Raw genomic sequence first — 17961 nt, 5'->3', positions numbered from 1 at the left:
TCTCTTGTTTGCTGCTCTGGGCTCTTTAGGGAGGAAGGGTGAGATAAGAAATGAGTAAATAAAAAAAAAATTAAATGATTATTGACTATATGGAATTGTGAACAATTTTGTTTTTCACATGTCATTTGCCTCTCATAATATTAAAAAGCTACCTACCTCGGGTTAAAAACTTAATTCGTTCTGGAGGTCCGTTCTTAACCTGAAACTGTTCTTAACTGGAGGTACCACTTTAGCTAATGGGGCCTCCTGCTGCTGCTGCTCTGCCGGAGCACGATTTCTGTTCCCATCCTGAAGCAAAGTTCTTAACCCGAGGTACTATTTCTGAGTTAGCGGAGTCTGTAACCTGAAGCATCTGTAACCCAAGGTACCACTGTATTATGAATCAGTAATTTTTTTAAGCCTGCAGGTGCGCCTGCCGTCATTGATGAGCAGCAAACCGACCAAGCTGCCATCAGTGGTGGTTCTTAACCCTCTGTAAAATGGATGCAGGGTCTGTCCTCAGAAGGATTGCTGGAAGGAGGAAGGGAAGAGAGGGGATGTCTTGGTGGCTAGCCTGAACTTAAAGCAGGAGTTGTGGGATTCAGTGCTAGCAACCCTACAACAATAGCCACATTTCAAAGACATTCCATCCCTCCTACCTCACAAAAAGGGAAATATTCAGAAACCATAGGTAAACATTTTGGCCTCATTTATGAGGAAGAACTGTAGCTACTTTCCCTACACTTCTCTCTTGGTCCTTCCCATCTGCAATAGGGAGATGACAATATTGGTGTGCCTTACAGGCTCGTGGGCATTTTGGATTGAGTGTGTGTGTGGACACATGAACACCAGGGCAAGATGGTTTGATCATATAATGCCAATCCTGACCTGACTGTAATGGCTGCCAATTAGTTTCTGAGCCCAAGTCAAAGTGCTGGTTTTGACCTATAAAGCCTTAAAACAGCTCAGGAGCTCAATACCTCAAGGACTGCCTCTCCCCATATGAACTGGCCTGGACCCCGTGATCATCATCTGAGGCCCTTTCCTTGTGCCCAACCCCCATGAGGGGCCCAGAGGGCGACAACATGATAACAGGCCTTTTCTGTGGTGGCTCCCCATTTGTGGAAGTCTCTCCCCAGGGAAGCTCATCTGGCACCTTCGTTAAATAACCTTCATCACCAGGCAAAAACATTCCTCTTCTCCCAATCCTTTGGCTGATGAAACAATCTATGCCCTCTTAAATGTGTCTGGTTTGTGTGTGAGAGTAAGCTATTTGTCCCCCCCCCCCATTATGTAATGTGTTTTTATGTTGTAAACCGCGCTGTGATAATAGATAGATTTAGCACCTGGTATTTTGTGGCGCTGTGGGTAAAACCTCAGCGCCTAGGGCTTGCCGATCGCATGGTCGGCGGTTCGAATCCCCGCAGCGGGTTGAGCTCCTGTTTTTCGGTCCCAGCTCCTGCCCACCTAGCAGTTCGAAAGCACCCCTAAAGTGCAAGTAGATAAATAGGTACCGCTTTCTAGCGGGAAGGTAAATGGCGTTTCCGTGTGCTGCGCTGGTGCCGGCTCGCCAGAGCAGCTTCGTCACGCTGGCCATGTGACCCGGAAGTGTCTCCGGACAGCGCTGGCCCCTGGCCTCTTAAGTGAGATGGGCGCACAACCCTAGAGTCGGACATGACTGGCCCGTACGGGCAGGGGTACCTTTACCTATTTTGTGTGAAATACCTGGATGGAGGATAAAGAAAGTGTATTTCTATAGAAACTAGCATACTGTAGAAAGGTAATGTTTATATTTGTTGCTTTCTTACTCATGGCTCCGCCCACCACTGGCATGTGGCCCTCAGAAGGTTTCCCAGAAGGGAAATGTGGCCCTCAGGCTGAAAAATGAAGCTACACACCTTCATTATAGCACAGCAAAACCTGAATGACATCGCCTTGGGCTACCCTTGATGTAGCACTATTTTATTTTATTTTTAAAGTGCCATTTCCAGCCATCATTTAATAAAATATGCGCTAAAAAACAAAACATGAGTGATCTTTCCATCCCTTGTTTTTCGCCTTCCAGTGTTTCAGAGATGAAGATGGAATCTGTCCTGTCCAGCTTGATGAAAGATGACCGTTTCAAGGGCAGCCAGAGGGGAAATAAGGTGAGTTCTTATGGAAGAGGGAACCCCTCTCTCCCTCCATGTTTCCTTCCTTTCTAGGGAGGAAAGTTAAAAGGTTTGCAGTCCTTTCTCCTAGTCACAAGAGGCATTACTTCCTGGGATGCTCGATGAGAATGGACCTAACATTTGGTCCACCAGCTCTGCTCTTATAACTCTTCACTTAAACCTGGGTTTGAGGACTAGGTGAATGACCAGTTCTGGAGGGAGATGGGCCTCTGAAGGACCAGGTTCACAGTCTGGGGGTTCTCCTCCTCCTCGTCTTCCTATTGCTGTTGTTAAACTTATTACCTGTCCTTTACTAGCAGATCCTGGGGCTGGTTACGGCAATTCAAAATTTAAAACAGTCTAAAATGAATTGCAGTCCCAGGAATAAGGTGGGCGCTGAAAGCACACACTTTTCAGGTGTCAAAGGCCTGGCAAAGAGGTGCATCTTCAGCATTCACTGAAAACTGTATGGGAAGGTGACAGCCACACGTCTGTGGTGAGGAGATTCCACAGAAAAAGTCCTCTGCAATCAGTTAATGGTGAAGAGTGGGATCTAAATTTGACATTTCATCACCTGAGGATGGTAGTGTTTGAGGAAGGTATAGTGGGAAAGATTAGTAAATGTCTTCCCTGCTACACACCTTCCTTAAGTGTTTCTACCTGGCTGGAATGTGTCCATGGACTCTGGTAATGCCTTTAGCTTGCCTGGATGGAGGATTTTGTGTGTGTGTGTGTGTGTGTGTGTGTGTGTGTGAGAGAGAGAGAGAGAGAGAGAGAGAGAGAGAGAATTCTCATTTGTTCCTGCACCCACTTTTGCTTCTCCCTCTGCTTACTGCTGGCAAGGGGCTGCTAGAAGGTTGCCTAGAATGGAATATAGCACTTAGGATGAAAAGGGTTCCCCAACCCTGGTGTAAAGCAAACTATTTGATTGCTCATCTGTGGTGAGTCAGAAACTCCGTTTAGGAGATGAGGCTTGGAAGGCATTGCAAAAGTGGCTTTTTTATTTTTGGCCCAAATGACTAGCATCGATACACGTTGTCCATTGTTAGCTACTGGGGATTGCCTTGAACAGCTGTGTTCCAAAGTTGACCGTGACCTTGCAGCAGATCAGAAACTTATTATTTCTGCGCAAGGGTCCCTGTCCCTGGTATCCTAGAGCCACCCAGTCAGCATGGAAAGGGACCTTTTTTAGCCACTGAGAATAAGTTTCCTGGCCCTTTGTGCTGATTAGAGCTGATCAACTTGGAAACTGAGTGTTCTGCCTTCTTCCAGTTCTTTGTGTGCTTCCAGTTTTTTCAGTGTATAAGGCTTTATCAAATGAACCTCAACATAGCTTTCTCTCCTTGCAGAAGTCTTCACTGATGTCCATTATAAATACCCCTTTAGAGTGTGTGTGTGTTTGGACTTCTCTAAGGAGCTGATGGAGGAAAAGATGCTGAAAGCACCTGTAAAATGTATTTTTTATCTTTAGGCACATGAAATATATATGCGGCCGCGTCTGGGTGTGTGAATGTTCACAGGCCTACAAAGAGAATACATTTGATCTGCCTGCACTTTTTCTGCCAGGCTGGGGGAGGCTCCGAGTGGGGGGCACGCTCTGTGTGTGAGAGAGAGGCTTGGAAGGTGCAGGGCAAAAAGTTGCTAAAAACAAAAATCTTCGTTTTGTATGTATCCCTTTAAAAAACAAAAATCAAGAGAGAAGGCATTGCAGTTCTCACCTTGCTTCCTGCCCACCACCAACTGGAAGGAAGATGCCTCCCTTTTATAGCCAGGACAAATAAAGTCCTTCATGCAGCACATAGTTAAACTATGGCCACCAACCTGGAAGGCTTTAAAAGAGGATTAGACAAATTTATAGTAGAGGACTTTTTAATAAAATAGCGTCAACAAAACCTGTACATGGTTACATGCTTACTTCAGTCGCATCTAAAAAGAAAAGTTGAGTAGGGACTCTTAATCCAATAACTGAATCATTGAATGTAAGCATGAATGGCTGGAGGTTTTACATTTAATGTCATGTCTGTTTACTTAGCTGATATACAGGGACCACACCTTATCATGATATATATAGCTATATTATTATGTGAGCCAGTGTGGTGTAGTGGTTAAGAGCGGTGGACTCGTAATCTGGTGAACTGGGTTCACGTCCCTGCTCTTCCACATGCAGCTGCTGGGTGACCTTGAGCTAGTCACACTTCCCTGAAGTCTCTCAGCCCCACTCACCTCACAGAGTGTTTGTTGTGGGGGAGGAAGGGAAAGAAGATTGTTAGCCGCTTTGAGACTCCTTCTGGTAGTGATAAAGCGGGATATCAAATCCAAACTCCTCCTCCTCCTCTTCTTTTTCTTCTTCTCAGAGTAAATGTATTTATTTTGACCTCTGCCAACCCTCCTGTTTTGCATTAGGTGCTCAGAAACAGCTGAACCCCAAACGCCATCAGAGATGGTCCTTTGGAGTCTTTCCAGTGGGAGGCTATATCTAAACAGGCATCTATTCTAACTTATGGATCACAGCAGGGTATGAATGCAGGGTCCAGCTACAGCAGGGGTGGGGAGACTCAGGTCCAGGGGCCAAGCTACACTCCTTACTGGACCTGCATCAGGTGTTTTTGCCTGGCTGTGTCCTGTGATGTGACCTAGTTCCTTGACAGTCCCTCTTCAGTCTACCTAGATGAAGGACAGATGGGTGAGTGTGTGCAGAAACTAGCCTGCTGTAGAAAGGTAAATTCTACATTTGTTGCTCTCCCCACTTTTGCATCTGGCCCGGCCCACCACTAGCATGTGGCCCTCAGAGGGTTGCCCAGAAGGAAAAGTGGTCCTCAGGCCATAACTAGTTTCCCATTCCTGAACTGCAGCTTCCTGACATATGATTTTAAACTGGGGATGGGGACCCGAGGCTCCTCCCAGACTGAGGTTGCTCCACAGCTCCCACCATCCTGGACCACTGGCCAGGCCTCCCCGCAACATCTGAAGTTGCCTTTATACTGAGTCAGACTATGGGTCCATCCCATTCAGTGTTGTCTGCATTGACTGGCAGCATCTCTCCAGGGTTTCAGACACGGAGTCTCTCCCAGCTCTACCTGAAGATTGCCAAGGATTGAACCCAGGACCGTCTGTATGCAAAGCAGTTGCTCTCCCATTCCTTTGTGGCCTCTCTCCCCCTTAGGATATATAAAGCTACCTTATATTGAGTGAAACCCTTGGTCCATCTTGTTCAGTGTTGGATACATGGGCTGCCAGCACCTCTGGGGTTTCTGGCAGTCTCTCCCAGCCCTAGCTTGCAACGCCATTGGGGATTGTACCTGGGCTCCTTCTGCATGCAAAGTAGGTGCTCTACCACTGAGCTATGGTGCTCCCTGAACTAAGTTTCTAGTCTTCATGTTTCTGAATTAAAGGCTGTTTTAATTTGAGTCAGAACCAACTGAACATCTAGTTCGGTATTGTATATGTGGACCGGCAGCAATTCTTCAGGGTTTCAGAGATATCGGGGATTGAACTTGGGACATTCTACTTGCAAGGCAAATGTTCTGCCATGAAGCTGTGGCCCTTCCCCTAAACTGCAGGTTCCTGGTCCCTATTGTAGAGGTTCATACCATAATGTGAATACTTGGTGCTTGTGTTTATTTTTCCTGCAGTGTTAAGTGCAGCTTTAGCCAGTATTTCTTTAGGTGTGCGCCTATGATTTGTCAAGCATATACCTGGAAGTTTGAGGTCAAGTGCGAATGCAGCAAAAGTGGGGGGGGGTTGGGGGGGAGGGTTACAGGTGTGGTCATTGGCTACAACTCTACCCTATTTCCAGGGTGGCAGGTAGTACTTTGTGTGTCTGTGTCCTGCGTATTTTCCCTTTTCAGCTCTGAGTCAGTTTTTAATTTTAGATTTTTCTTCCTTTCCCCAGACCAGCCACCCTGGAAGGCAGAAATCAAAACATGCCCATTAGAGTGCAGTTTTTAAAAATAAAATTGCTCGGGGGGGGGGGATGAGAAGATGTATAAAGAGAATGGTGGAACTGTGTGTTGGCGGGGGGTTGATGCTAGTGGCGTGGGTTTCTTTTTTTAATGTGTTGTATCTCCCCCCGCACTATTTCCTTCTCTTTTCTTTTTTTCCTGTTTGTTTGTCTCTCTCTGACCCCCAAACTTGCTTCTCTACCTGCTTGTACATAGGGGTTTGTGTGTGTGTGTGTATACAGCCTTGATGAAATTGTTTTTTAAATAGATATATATAAACAAGTATTCCTCCCTTCTTTTTCTGGAAAAAGGAGAGATGCCTCATTCTGAAACCTAAAAGGTGGGAAGATTTTTTTGGTGGAGGGGAGAGGGAGAGGAATGGTGTGGAAGGAGAGAGAGAGAGAGAATGAGGAGTCCTTTGTAATATATTGCCATATTATCACTAAATCCCCAGACAGTTGTGGCATAGAAGCAAGTCACCTGTCACTTAAGTTTGAGGTCTCTTTAATTTTCTCCTGGAATTCGCGCCGGGCTGTCTTTAATTTGAGGCCTTTATTGGAATTCGGGAACCTTTCCTGCCTTCCCTGGTGCTCAGATCTATTCTGAGCTCAGATACAGAATGTATACAATAACCATCAGAGGGATTTGGAGAGGGCTGAAGCGCTGTTTATTTAACACTCTGGAGGGATTTTCGGGGTTTATGCCGTCCTCGCTGCCCGCTTTCAATAACGCTTTTGACAACCGTTCTGCCCTTCTCATTAATTTTAAACAGTTAAAACACCGGGAGGGGGGTGAGAGGGGAGGGGGGAAAGTTTTTCATTATTAAAGTGCTTTACTTTTTAATAACAGAGGATTCTGTCCACCGGGGGAAAGGGCAACTCGCTTAATTTCACATTCATATTAAAAAGATGGCAGGAGGGTGACACTCTCTCGCCACCCAGGAGGCTTAAGGAAAGAAAAAAGGTGGATCGGGGTGGTGTGGGCGAAGAGCGAGGGGGGAGCAGGGGGAGAGAAGCAAAGGAACTTTTTGGCGTTTCACAACAGCTGAGACTTGACTCGCTTTAAAAATAATAATTGTATGTCGCTTGTCCACCAGAATGCACAAGGAAGTACATAAATGGACATATATTCATATATATAAATAAAAGAATATTGGGTTGCAAATGGTCCTACTCAAAGTAGACCCATTGAAATCAATATGCATGACTTTTTGTAAAAACCAGTGTGGTGCAGTGCAGGTAGAGTTTTGGACTAGGACCTGGGTTCGGATCATCACTTGGCCATGAAGCTCACGCTGCCTGACTTTAGGTCACTGTCCCTGCCCTTTGGCCCATGACCTGTCTATCTCCCAGGGTTGTTGTGGGGATTAAATGAGGTTGGGGGAGAACCATGTACGTCACCTTTAAGGTCCTTGGAGGGCGGAAATGGTGGGATATATATCCACTAAACAAGCAAACCATGTTGTGGTTTTGTTGCCGTCAGGAGGTCTGGGAATCCTATGAAATGTAGGCTCGTTATTTTCAGTGAGTCTGCTCTGAGTGGAACTTAGCTGGAGACAACCCATTGTGTGTATGCAGATAAAGGCATAACAGTAACATTAATAGTAAAAACATTTTTTTTAAAAAGTCAGGACTAACACATCATAACTTTAAACAGCTGTTAAAAACAAAGGTTTGCTGGAAAAAAGCACCCTCAACAGGTCACATGCCAGAAGGGGTAAATTATCTGAACTAAGGATGGGAAGATTGTGGCCCTCTAGTAGTTGTTGGACTATAAATCACATCATCCCTGACCGTTGACCATACTGGCTGGGGCTGATGAGAGTTTGAGTCCAGCACCTGTAGGGACATAGAAAAGAAGGCTGGTCCATTAGGGCAAATGAGGCATTGCCATGCCAACCTCAGACTTCCCTCCAACAGCCCCTACCTGCTTGCCTGCCTTACTTCCACTGCTGGTGGTAGTTCTGCCTGTCAGCTTCTTCCTCCTTAGCCTCAGTGTGGCCCCTTGTAGAATTCAGCAAGGAGGAGAGGATGGGGCTGACCCTGCTTGTCATTGCCTCTGGTTCCTTCTACTATTGGGCTTTCTGCCCTGCCAGTTCCAATAGGCACCAGCTGCCACAGGTTTGTCACCACTAATTTGAACAGGGCAGATAATTCCACATATGGGGCACTGCCCAAGAGGAGGTCCCTTTGTACATTTATTCTGCTCATGAACTGTCACATTCTGTTTTTAATCACACACACACACACACACACACACACACACCAGCAGCAGCAGCAGCAGCACATCTAACACTTCCACCCCTTTAACTTCATATTTTGGTATATATTGCAAGACTTTTTCTCATTGCTAAACAATGTAACCAAGCACCCTTAGGTGTTTGAAATCTGAATTGGTTTTCAGCATTGCATTGTAAACAAAGTAAATACCACACAGAAATTGCCCATTTAAAAGCATACTCCTTGAGCCATTGCCACAGAATATGCTTTTTGGAATATATGGAATTGGAAGTGCCAGAGAGTGTAAAGATTTTTCCACTTTTGGTGAGACCAGCCAGCAATCTAGATTTAGTTGGCACAGTTAATGCAGTCTCCTCACAAACGATGGTTTGCAAATCCCGATCTAGGCTCGGAAATATGCACTCCCTCCTGAGTAGAAATTTATGCTTAGTTCAGGCAAAATGCAGCCAATAATCATGTACTTCAAAGTCCTCCTGATAAATCAGTAGGATTTGGGTTGCAATCCTATACTAGTTTACCTGGAAATAAACCCCACTAAACTCAGTGGGACTTACTTTTGGAGACATGTACATCGGAATCTGCCTTATATGGCATCAGAATATTAGTCCATCTAGCTCAGTATTGCCTACACTTACCAGTAGCAGCTCTCCAGGGTTTCAGGCAGGGGGCATTTCCATCCCTACCTTGAAATGCTGGGAGTGAACCTGGAACTGTCTGCATGCAAAGCACAATGTTCTACCACCAAGCTACGACCTTTGAACTGTTAAGCTCCTACTTGGCCATTCCCCATTGCACTCAATGTGAACTGTTAAAATTGTGTTCAGCTTTGGTTGAAGCGTGCCTTCCTACAGGAGCAGCCCACTGTCTTTTGCTCAACTTCAACCTCCTTCATCCCCTGGCCAGTGGCCATGCCATCTGCTGGGGGTCCTGGGAGATAAGTCCAAAATATTGTCTATCGCTCCCCAGCTATATTGTGAGTGACACACACTTCTGTCTATCATGAGGGACCACGGAGTGCACCTCTGAGGGTCAAACTGCTGGAGAATCATAGCACCTGCTGTGGCTGCAGAGCCCGGTAGCTCATAATTGCTGCCTCACACATTATTTCTGCAGCTGTAGCAGTACTGAAGTCTTTCTGGGGTGCAAGCCTGGGCAGTGTGTATAGAGGTCCTGGACTGTCCAGATGACAATTACCCCCTCTCAGCCTCACTGATGTTGTCCAAAGGAAAGCGGAGCAATATATTTTGCACCAGCTTAGCTGCAGGAGTTGCCGGAAGGAGGCATACAAGACACCATCCAACTGTCTTAGGGACTCAACTCCAGATTTGTGTAGGGTTTCCTCCTTAGCCCTTCCTTCTCCTGAAGATGTCCCACAGGGCAGCGGGTACAGATTATTCCTCAGGGTTTCCTCTCAAAGTCTTTCTCATGAATGAGTGTAGTTGCAGGGCAGCGGAGGTTTAGGAACAGAGTTTTCCTTCTCCAAAAACACTAGCATTTTATTAAATGCTTATGTAAGAAAACCATTCAGACAAAATGGAAGCTGCTTAACAATTAGACTGCAAAACCCTTAGCTAAACCTTCCTTGCACTTGTTTACATAGGGATGTATAAGAGCATGAGAAGAGCCTGCTGGATCAGGCCAGTGGCTGACCAGATGCCTGTTGGAAACCCACAAGCGCAATGGACTCGTCCTCCTGCGGTTTCCAGCAACTGGCATCCAGAAGCAAACTGCCACCAATGGTGGAGGAAGAACATGGAAAGAGCCTTTCTAAACCATGCCAAAAGGGGTCCCATTCAGTCCAGCATCCTGCTCAAACAGTGGCCACACAGATGTGAGAAGCCTGGAAGCATGAGCTGAGCACAGTAGCTCTCTCCCCTCTTGTGGTTTTCTAGCAACTGGTGTTCAGAAGCATTGCCGCCTCCAACTGGAGGCAGAGCATGGCCACTGTGGCTAGAAGCCATTGATAGCTTTCTCCTCCATAAATCTGTACCATCCTCTTCAAGCCGCCCAATCCACTAGGCCACTTCAGAGCAGACCCACTGAAATGAACAGCCATCACTAATTTAGGTGCTTTAATTTCAGTGAGACTGTTCTGAGCAAAACCTCAGTTGGATATGTTCTTTCATTTCCTTTTCCTCTTTCTACTTCCGTAAGGTTTTTATCTTTCCATTCCTCTTAACAATACTGGCAGTTGCATGCCAAAAAATGGTGTTGTGGGGGGCATGGGAGAGACACAGATTTAACAGGGAATGTGTTAATAATGGCATAAATGCTTATTTAGCAAAGGATTGGAAGATGGGGGGGGAGGCTACCGTCTTTGGTAGATTGGCTTCAAAGATGCTGACAGGTTGCTATGTTATGTAAAATTGCACCATAGATATGGTTAGGGATGCTGAAGGCCATGTAAGTTATTTTGGAAAGGTGGAAGGTGATCTGTGAGGGGGTTTTGCTCTGGAAAAGAAGAAATATGTTGGAAGGTGTGCATCTCGAAGATTGTCAGTTCTGCCCCTAGGATGAGCTCAGGAGAAGAGTGTAAGAGTGTGTGTGTGTAATATATTATTTTTAATTGATTCAATTGGTATCCCACCCTTCCTCCTGAAGGAGCCCAGAGCAGCAAACGCGTCAATAATATAATTTTTTAAGCGTTCTAAAAACAGTTAACAGTGGTCACATGACTTCAGAAGCAGTGTATTTCAGCCACTGAATGTCTGGGTGATACAGGAATGCATTTAGATTCCTCCTTGTTCTGATGGAGACAGGCACATCTTAACAGGGAGGGCATTCCACAAATAGGGAGCAGCCACTGAGAAGGCCCTGACACAGGTCACCGCTAACCAAGCAGCCCCTAGTGGCAGCACCAGTAACATCATCTCACCTGCCAATCATACAGACCATGATGGCTCTGTCCAACCTTCATGGTGTTCCTCTGAATATCCAGCAGGTTTTTATGATATTGGGGAAGGGGCTCTTTGTTTTAGACATTTTTGCTGTATGGTTGAATTTGGCTAGCTTCATTCACATCTCAGGAAGGGGAGGAGAGTTGCAACCCCAGAGAGCTTGGGGGCTATCAGTGCAAACTCAAGGATAAGACAGCACAGGCCCTGAATGTGGCCCTCTGGGTCCCTCTCTGGCCCTCAGGAATCTCCCCAGGCCACCCTGGCCTCAAATATCTGAAAGATATTCTTCCCTACTGATACTTTCAGGCATTAAGATCAGCAGGGGTGAACCTCTTTATTTGTCCCACCACCTTCTTCAGCTTGGGCTGATAATGATAAAAATTGATTGGAAAGGCAACCAGCTCATAAAGCTTTTTAAATACTAAATAACTGATCTGTTTTTTCCCTGGAAGTCTGGTAACCTGGAAAGGGTGGCCTCTGCTTGGGACATTTAATATGTGACTTCCTTAATTGGCAAACACTTTTGGTACATTTGATCTGTTTTAATGGATGTTTCGTTTCAATGGTTTTTACTGTGCGTTTCCCCCATCTCTGTCCCCATGACAGAGCGATTCATAAGCTGAATAAACAGAACTGAAGAACTGGGTATAAAATCTCTTTCAAAACTGCTTCATTCTTTTTTCTTCCCCTGCCCCCACTTTCTTCGTCTGCTATAGAAGTTCCACAGTGATGACCCCCAGGAAGTGCGACGCAGAGCCACCATCTTGCAGACTGAATTCGAGAATTACGTCCACTCTAATGCAGAAACTGTTCAGTGGGCCAAAAAAGGTTAGGAGTCTTTTTGTTTTTGATAATCTTAGAATGTAATCTTTTTTTTTTTTTAGTTTTAGCAGGAGAAGAGGGGGTGATGAAAAACATTTTTTACTATTGCATCATTGAGTGGTGTTTCTTAAAATATTATTATATTTTATATTCCATCCTTCCTTCTGAAGGAGCCCAGGGCAGCAAGCAGGGTAACAGAACACAATTAAAACTCACAAAAACTGTTTAAAAACAACCTTCTAAAACCAGCTAAAACTTTCTAATAGGTTTAGGTGAAATGCCATAGTGCTAACTCTGTCATAACCAAGTTCAGCTTTCAGCAGCCAACCCTATATAGGGCAAGGACCATAGCTCAATGGTAGAGCATCTTCTTTGGATGCAGAAGGTCTCAGGTGCAGCCCTCAGCATCTCCAGGTAGGGCTGAGAGAGCCATATGTCTGAAATCCTGGAAAGCCACTTCCAGTCAATGCAGAGAACGCCTAGCTTCATGGACCAACGGTCTGACCCTGTATAAGGCAGCTTCATGTTCCTAGATGTACACCCTCCCTTCCTCGGCACGAGAATGAATTCCACCCTCTTGCTTTAACCACAGTTAAGCTGAACACTGCAACTAAACTATGGTTAGTTGAAATCAGAAGCAAAATCATATTTTCCTGGGCATTTCGGAAACATCTTTCCATCCTGCTACTATGGTTCAGCATGGGGGTAGCTGAACTTTTTGAGCCCAAGAGTGAATTTGCAAACATCACAGTCACAATTTGCAAACACAACCACCAGTCACAAAAAGCAACATATTCTATTGGCTGCAAGAGAACACTGCTTTCAGGCCCATTTTCAGCAGGAGGAAGAGCCAGGAAGAAACCTTCTAAAGTTTGATCCCAAGGCCACTCCCCCCCCCCCTTTTCCTTTTTCTATTCTGCTGTGGAACCATTGGCACACAACCAATCTGGAATATGATTTCTCCCCTCATATCCCATTTTACGGACAAGGAAGCAGTGACCCTCCGAATTCTGCAGTCTTCAGGATTTGCTTGGTGGGACTGGGCATAATTGACTGGCAGGCATCTTCTTGGCTGTGTTCTACACCATCAACAGTGGCACAAAATATCAAGGGTGGGGGAGGGGAGAGGCTCTTACATTACCAAACCCATATTGGTGCTTGCAGTTTATGCAGTTGAGAGCTCCATAAAGGCAGATGTGATTCTCTTCTTCCGTGCCAGAGCCTGAACCTTTATGCAACGCTGGATGACTGCAGAGGGAGAGATACCAGCCCTGCATTTCCCATGAATATCTTAAACGCTTCCCTTTCTCCCTCGCCCTCTGTGTTTTCCCAGTTTTGTGTCCCATGCAAAGGTGGCTCCTCCTTGCCCTTCCTCCATCGCCCCATCTTTCTTGCTGTCTGCATATGCAGGATTTCCAAACACCGGCTGGCTTCCATAAACCTCCCTCCATTCTTCCTCCTCTGTTGAAGCCAAGGATGGTGAATAATTAACGCGGCAGCTGGCTCTCCTGTTTATGGCAGGAAATCAAACAGAAATGATGCCAAATGCACAGTTCTCTCTCTCTTTCTTAGCCTTCTCTCCCCACCCCAAGCTCTTCGCTTCAAATTATGTTTTGACCTGGTCGATGTTGTTGGTAGCCAGCGTTACCTCACAGAACCCCTTCCCAAAGGAGCAGCTACTTTTTAAAAATATCTGGCTGTTCATCCTCACTCTGTTCTTTAGGAAGGGCCCATAGCTCAGTGGCTAGAGCTAGGATGGAAACCCTTCTTGCAGTCCAAGGGCCGTGTTTCCTCCTGTAGAACTTTTCGGGGGCTGTGTGGAGACTTGACCACCACAGTTTTCCTAACTCTTTCCTTTGTGGCTGTGGGGGACACGGGTGGTGCTGTGATCTAAACCACTGAGCCTCTTGGGCTTGCCGATCGGAAGGCCGGTGGTTCAAATCCACGCAGTGGGGTGAGCTCCCGTTGCTCTGTCCCAGCTCCTACCAACCTAGCAGTTCGAAAGCATGCCAAAAAGTGCAAGTAGATAAATAGGTACCACTCCGGTGGGAAGGTAAACTGTGTTTCTGTGTGCTGCTCTGGTTTCGGTGTTCCATTGTGCCAGAAGCGGATTAGTCATGCTGGCCACATGATCCGGAAAAACTGTCTACGGACAAACACCAGCTCCCTCAGCCTGTAAAGCTAGATGAGCGCTGCAACCCCAGAGGCATCTGCGACTGGACTTAACTGTCAGGGTACTTTTTAGAGCATCTGCTTTGCCCACAGAAGGCCTCAGAGTTCAATCACCAGCATCTCCAGATGGTTTCTTGTCTGAAATCCTGAGGAGCTGCTGCCGGTCAGTGTAGACAGTGCTGAGCTAGATGGACTAGTGGCCTGACTGTGAAGGACCTTCCTACATTGCTGTTTGAAGCACCATGGCTTCATTGCAGAGCACCTACTTTGCATGCAGAAGGTCCTGGTTTCAATCCAGGTAGGACTGGGTGAAACCTCCTGTTTGAGAGTTGCTGGAGAGCTGCTGCCGGTCAGTGTAGACAACACTGAGCTATATGAACCAATGGGCTGACTCTGTATAAAGCACTGGGAATTGTGGGGGCAGATTTAAAATGGCAGGCACTGTGATTCTCCCAGCGGTTTGACTTCACCCCCAGAGGCGCACTCCATTGTCTTTCAAGACAGATGGATGCCAACAAGTAAAAATGGGGAGAAGAAGAAGAAGAAGAAGAAGAAGAAGAAGAAGAAGAAGAAGAAGAAGAAACCCAAAAATCTGAAAGAGATTGATTATACTCATTTTAGCATGGATTGGGAATGTGCAAAATCAACAAACTTAGTCCAAACCTTGGTGACAAATTGACAATTTCAACTGCTTTTCATACATTTGATTTTTACGTGCCCAAAGATAATATGCAAAGTTATGCATTACAGTGGTACCTCAGGTTAAGAGCTTAATTTGTTCTGGAGGTTCATTCTTAACCTGAAACTGTTCTTAACCTGAAGCACCACTTTAGCTAATGGGGCCTCCTGTTTCCGCCGCACGATTTCTGTTCTCGACCTGAAGCAAAGTTCTTAACCCGAGGTACTATTTCTGGGTAAGCGGAGTCTGTAACCTGAAGTGTCTGTAATCTGAGGTACCACTGTATAGTATACTCCAGATCCCACAGAACCAATCTGACAGAGGTGAAGTTACTTTGAATTGCATATAACCAAGTTCCACTGAGAATGGCCCTATTAAAGTTCATGGACCTAAGTGAGCCATGTCCTTTAGTTTCAAAGGGGCTACTCTGAGTAGGATTAACATTGGATACCCCTCCCTCACCCTGCAATTCATGGGACCTGTCATATTAGCTACCATTAGTAGTTGCTACCCTCCCTGCCAAGGTTGACCATGGCATGCTCAATTCTGTGTTCTGGTGGGATGCACATTCAAACTGGGTACAATGAGAAAGGGGGGACCATTTCAGTCGTGGCTCCAGAATAACCTCCTAAAGGAGGTTTGCCAGCCATGTAGCTTCCTTGCTATTCGGGTGAGAGTCTCTTTTGGTAGTTACCACATAGCTCATGTGCACTAGGAACTGTGCATTCATTATTGTAAATCCCCCTTCCAGCTGAGATCAGAGAGCCCCCCCCCCGCCTCCCTGCTGAACCTCAGACATTTAATGTAGATGTTTCTATTCAGAGTTGTGTTGTGCCTTTTTATGGGGTGGGGATTACCTATGAACTTGGGTTGTTGTTTTTTTAATGCCATATTAATCTGATTGATTAATTGTTTTGTTGATTGCTCTGAAAGCCTCTTGTGACCATCTACGGTCAGGCTGTTGAGTAGGGGAGACAGTGGTACTGAACCTGCTGGCTGCTTTTTTCATAGTCCTCTGCCTCTGCCTTTTTAAATAAGGTTTTTAGATAAAGTTTTCCCTGATGTTTTCTGTATTGTGGTCATTCGCCTTGAGCTCAGGAGGGGAAAACACAGGTGTGCATACCCACAAAAATGGCAGACTCTGACTTGTGTTTCCAGTTTTTTCCCTCCTCCCTGCCCAATATGGACTAGGAACTTGCTTTGTGTGGTGGAGCGGGAAAGAAGCAGAGACATGTAGGCCAGCCTTTCTGTGCTTTGAACCGAGCAACTCTTGTCCATGTGGCTTTTGAACCACCTGTATGATGAAGTTGGGCCTGAAGTCGTGACTGAACATCTTAAAATATCAAACATTACCTTTAGAAAGGTTGGCAACTCACACACCCCCACCCCCGCCAGTATTTTCCCCTCTCTTTCTTCCTGTGTTCCCCCTCCCCCGCCAGACGGGTCTCTAAAAAATTGATGATGTGAAATGAGAAGAAGGGGTTGCAACGCTCTCTCCTTCGTTACTCCCTCATTGATTGGGAAATGGTGTTCGCTTTGCTTGGCAAACAGAGCTTTGATGGATTCCCAGAGTCCTTCCAGGAACTGATCTCGCTAAAATGACATTTTTATTACTGTTCGTAAACCCCAATCTCCTGCCACCCCTGAGAGATTAGGCTTAAGCTGTGGGCAAACGTGCTGGTCTACTGACTCAGTGAGGAAGGGCAAAAGAGACTGGTGGGGGAGCAGTGTTAGGTTTCGATGCAGTTAAGGGACTGGGGTGGTCTGGGGTGGGGAGGCAGGGGTCTGAGATGAGGGTAGGGAGAGAAAGTGGGGAGGGGTCCAGAGCTGCATCGCTGGGATTTATTTGAAAACCAGAAATGTGAGAATTCTGGGGTGAGAATCGGAGGGGAACGAGAACTGGGGGCTAACCCTGCAAAGCATGAAATCTTTAGTGGTCTCCTTTGCAAGTACAGCCATACCTCATGTTACATCCGCTTCATGTTACATTTTTTCAGGTTACGTCCTGCGGTGACCCGGAAGTACCGGAAAGGGTTACTTCCAGGTTTCGCCGCTTGTGCATGCGCAGACGCGCAAAATGATGTCACGTGCATGCACAGAAGTGGCGAATCGCAGCCCGTGCGTGTGCAGATGTGCCGCTGTGGGTTGCGTTCTTTTCATGTTGCGAACGGGCCTCCGGAACGGATCCCGTTCGCAACCAGAGGTACCACTGTCTACGTACCTACATAGTTTTATTTGTATGCCAGCTTTCTACAGTTCAAACCACGCCTTACAGCATGAAAAGAATTCATAACTACAACATAGCAGAAGTAGTCATGAACAATAAATAAAACTTTTTTTAAAATACACAACCGGACTGAACAATTTCCACATAAATTACAAGATCTAAAATAAAAATTGAAAAAAAAACCTCAACAGTGACAACCCCCCAAAACACCCCAGGCCAGGAATCTGTTAAGCAGCCTCAGCCCCTGTATCTTATCTGGAGTTGGGCTATACCCTCAGGCCAGGAGGAAAATGGTGTGCAAGTCTTCCAGGACTCACAGCCAATAGTTTAGAAGTACTCAGTGGACATTGCAGTAGCTGTCCCTATGTTGGCCTGCAAGAGTCACACAAGGCATTTGTTTGGTTTTTTAAAACTTTTTAAAAGAAGTGTTTGTGCTGCTTTAAAGCTGCTTTTTCTCCATCTGGGGTCAACAGAGAGGGAGGGGCAAGCCTCAGAATGACACTGAAAACTGTAAGACAAGGATTCCCAAACTATGTCCATGAGCTTCACGGTGTGTCTGCGGATCTCTGGTTGAAGACATTAGGCGGACCTTCCATCACATTAAACATTCGTATTGATTTTTAGTTGCATTTTTATTTCTCCTTTTATTTCTTCTTGTTGTATTTTATCAAATCACAGTTTGGAATTGTCTGGATTCTGTGGGATGCAAATCATAACACAATAGAATTCAATATAGAAGAAACAAAAGGAGCAATAAGAATACAGTTGAAAGCAATACAGGCTCTAGCACACCGCTTTGCAATTGCTACAACAGGCAGAAAAATTATTAAGTCGCCTGCCAAGACCTTCAGTGA

General features: G+C 45.8%; 1 protein-coding gene across 2 annotated transcripts in view; it reads left to right on the top strand.

The window, feature by feature from the left end:
• Positions 1-17961, top strand: part of DDX31 (DEAD-box helicase 31) — a 67373-nt gene that overhangs the window by 34911 nt on the left and 14501 nt on the right. For both annotated transcript variants that reach the window (XM_081847030.1, XM_081847029.1), the window contains exons 17-18: positions 2045-2126; positions 11924-12035. In XM_081847030.1, the coding sequence (XP_081703156.1) occupies positions 2045-2126; positions 11924-12035 (194 nt within the window). The remainder of the gene's footprint in view (positions 1-2044; positions 2127-11923; positions 12036-17961) is intronic.

The sequence above is a fragment of the Podarcis erhardii genome, assembly GCF_964252035.2.
Source record: "Podarcis erhardii genome assembly, chromosome: Z".
Taxonomy (NCBI): domain Eukaryota; kingdom Metazoa; phylum Chordata; class Lepidosauria; order Squamata; family Lacertidae; genus Podarcis; species Podarcis erhardii.
The sequence above is the reverse complement of the archived record's forward strand: the minus strand, read 5'-3'. Positions and strand labels throughout refer to the sequence as shown.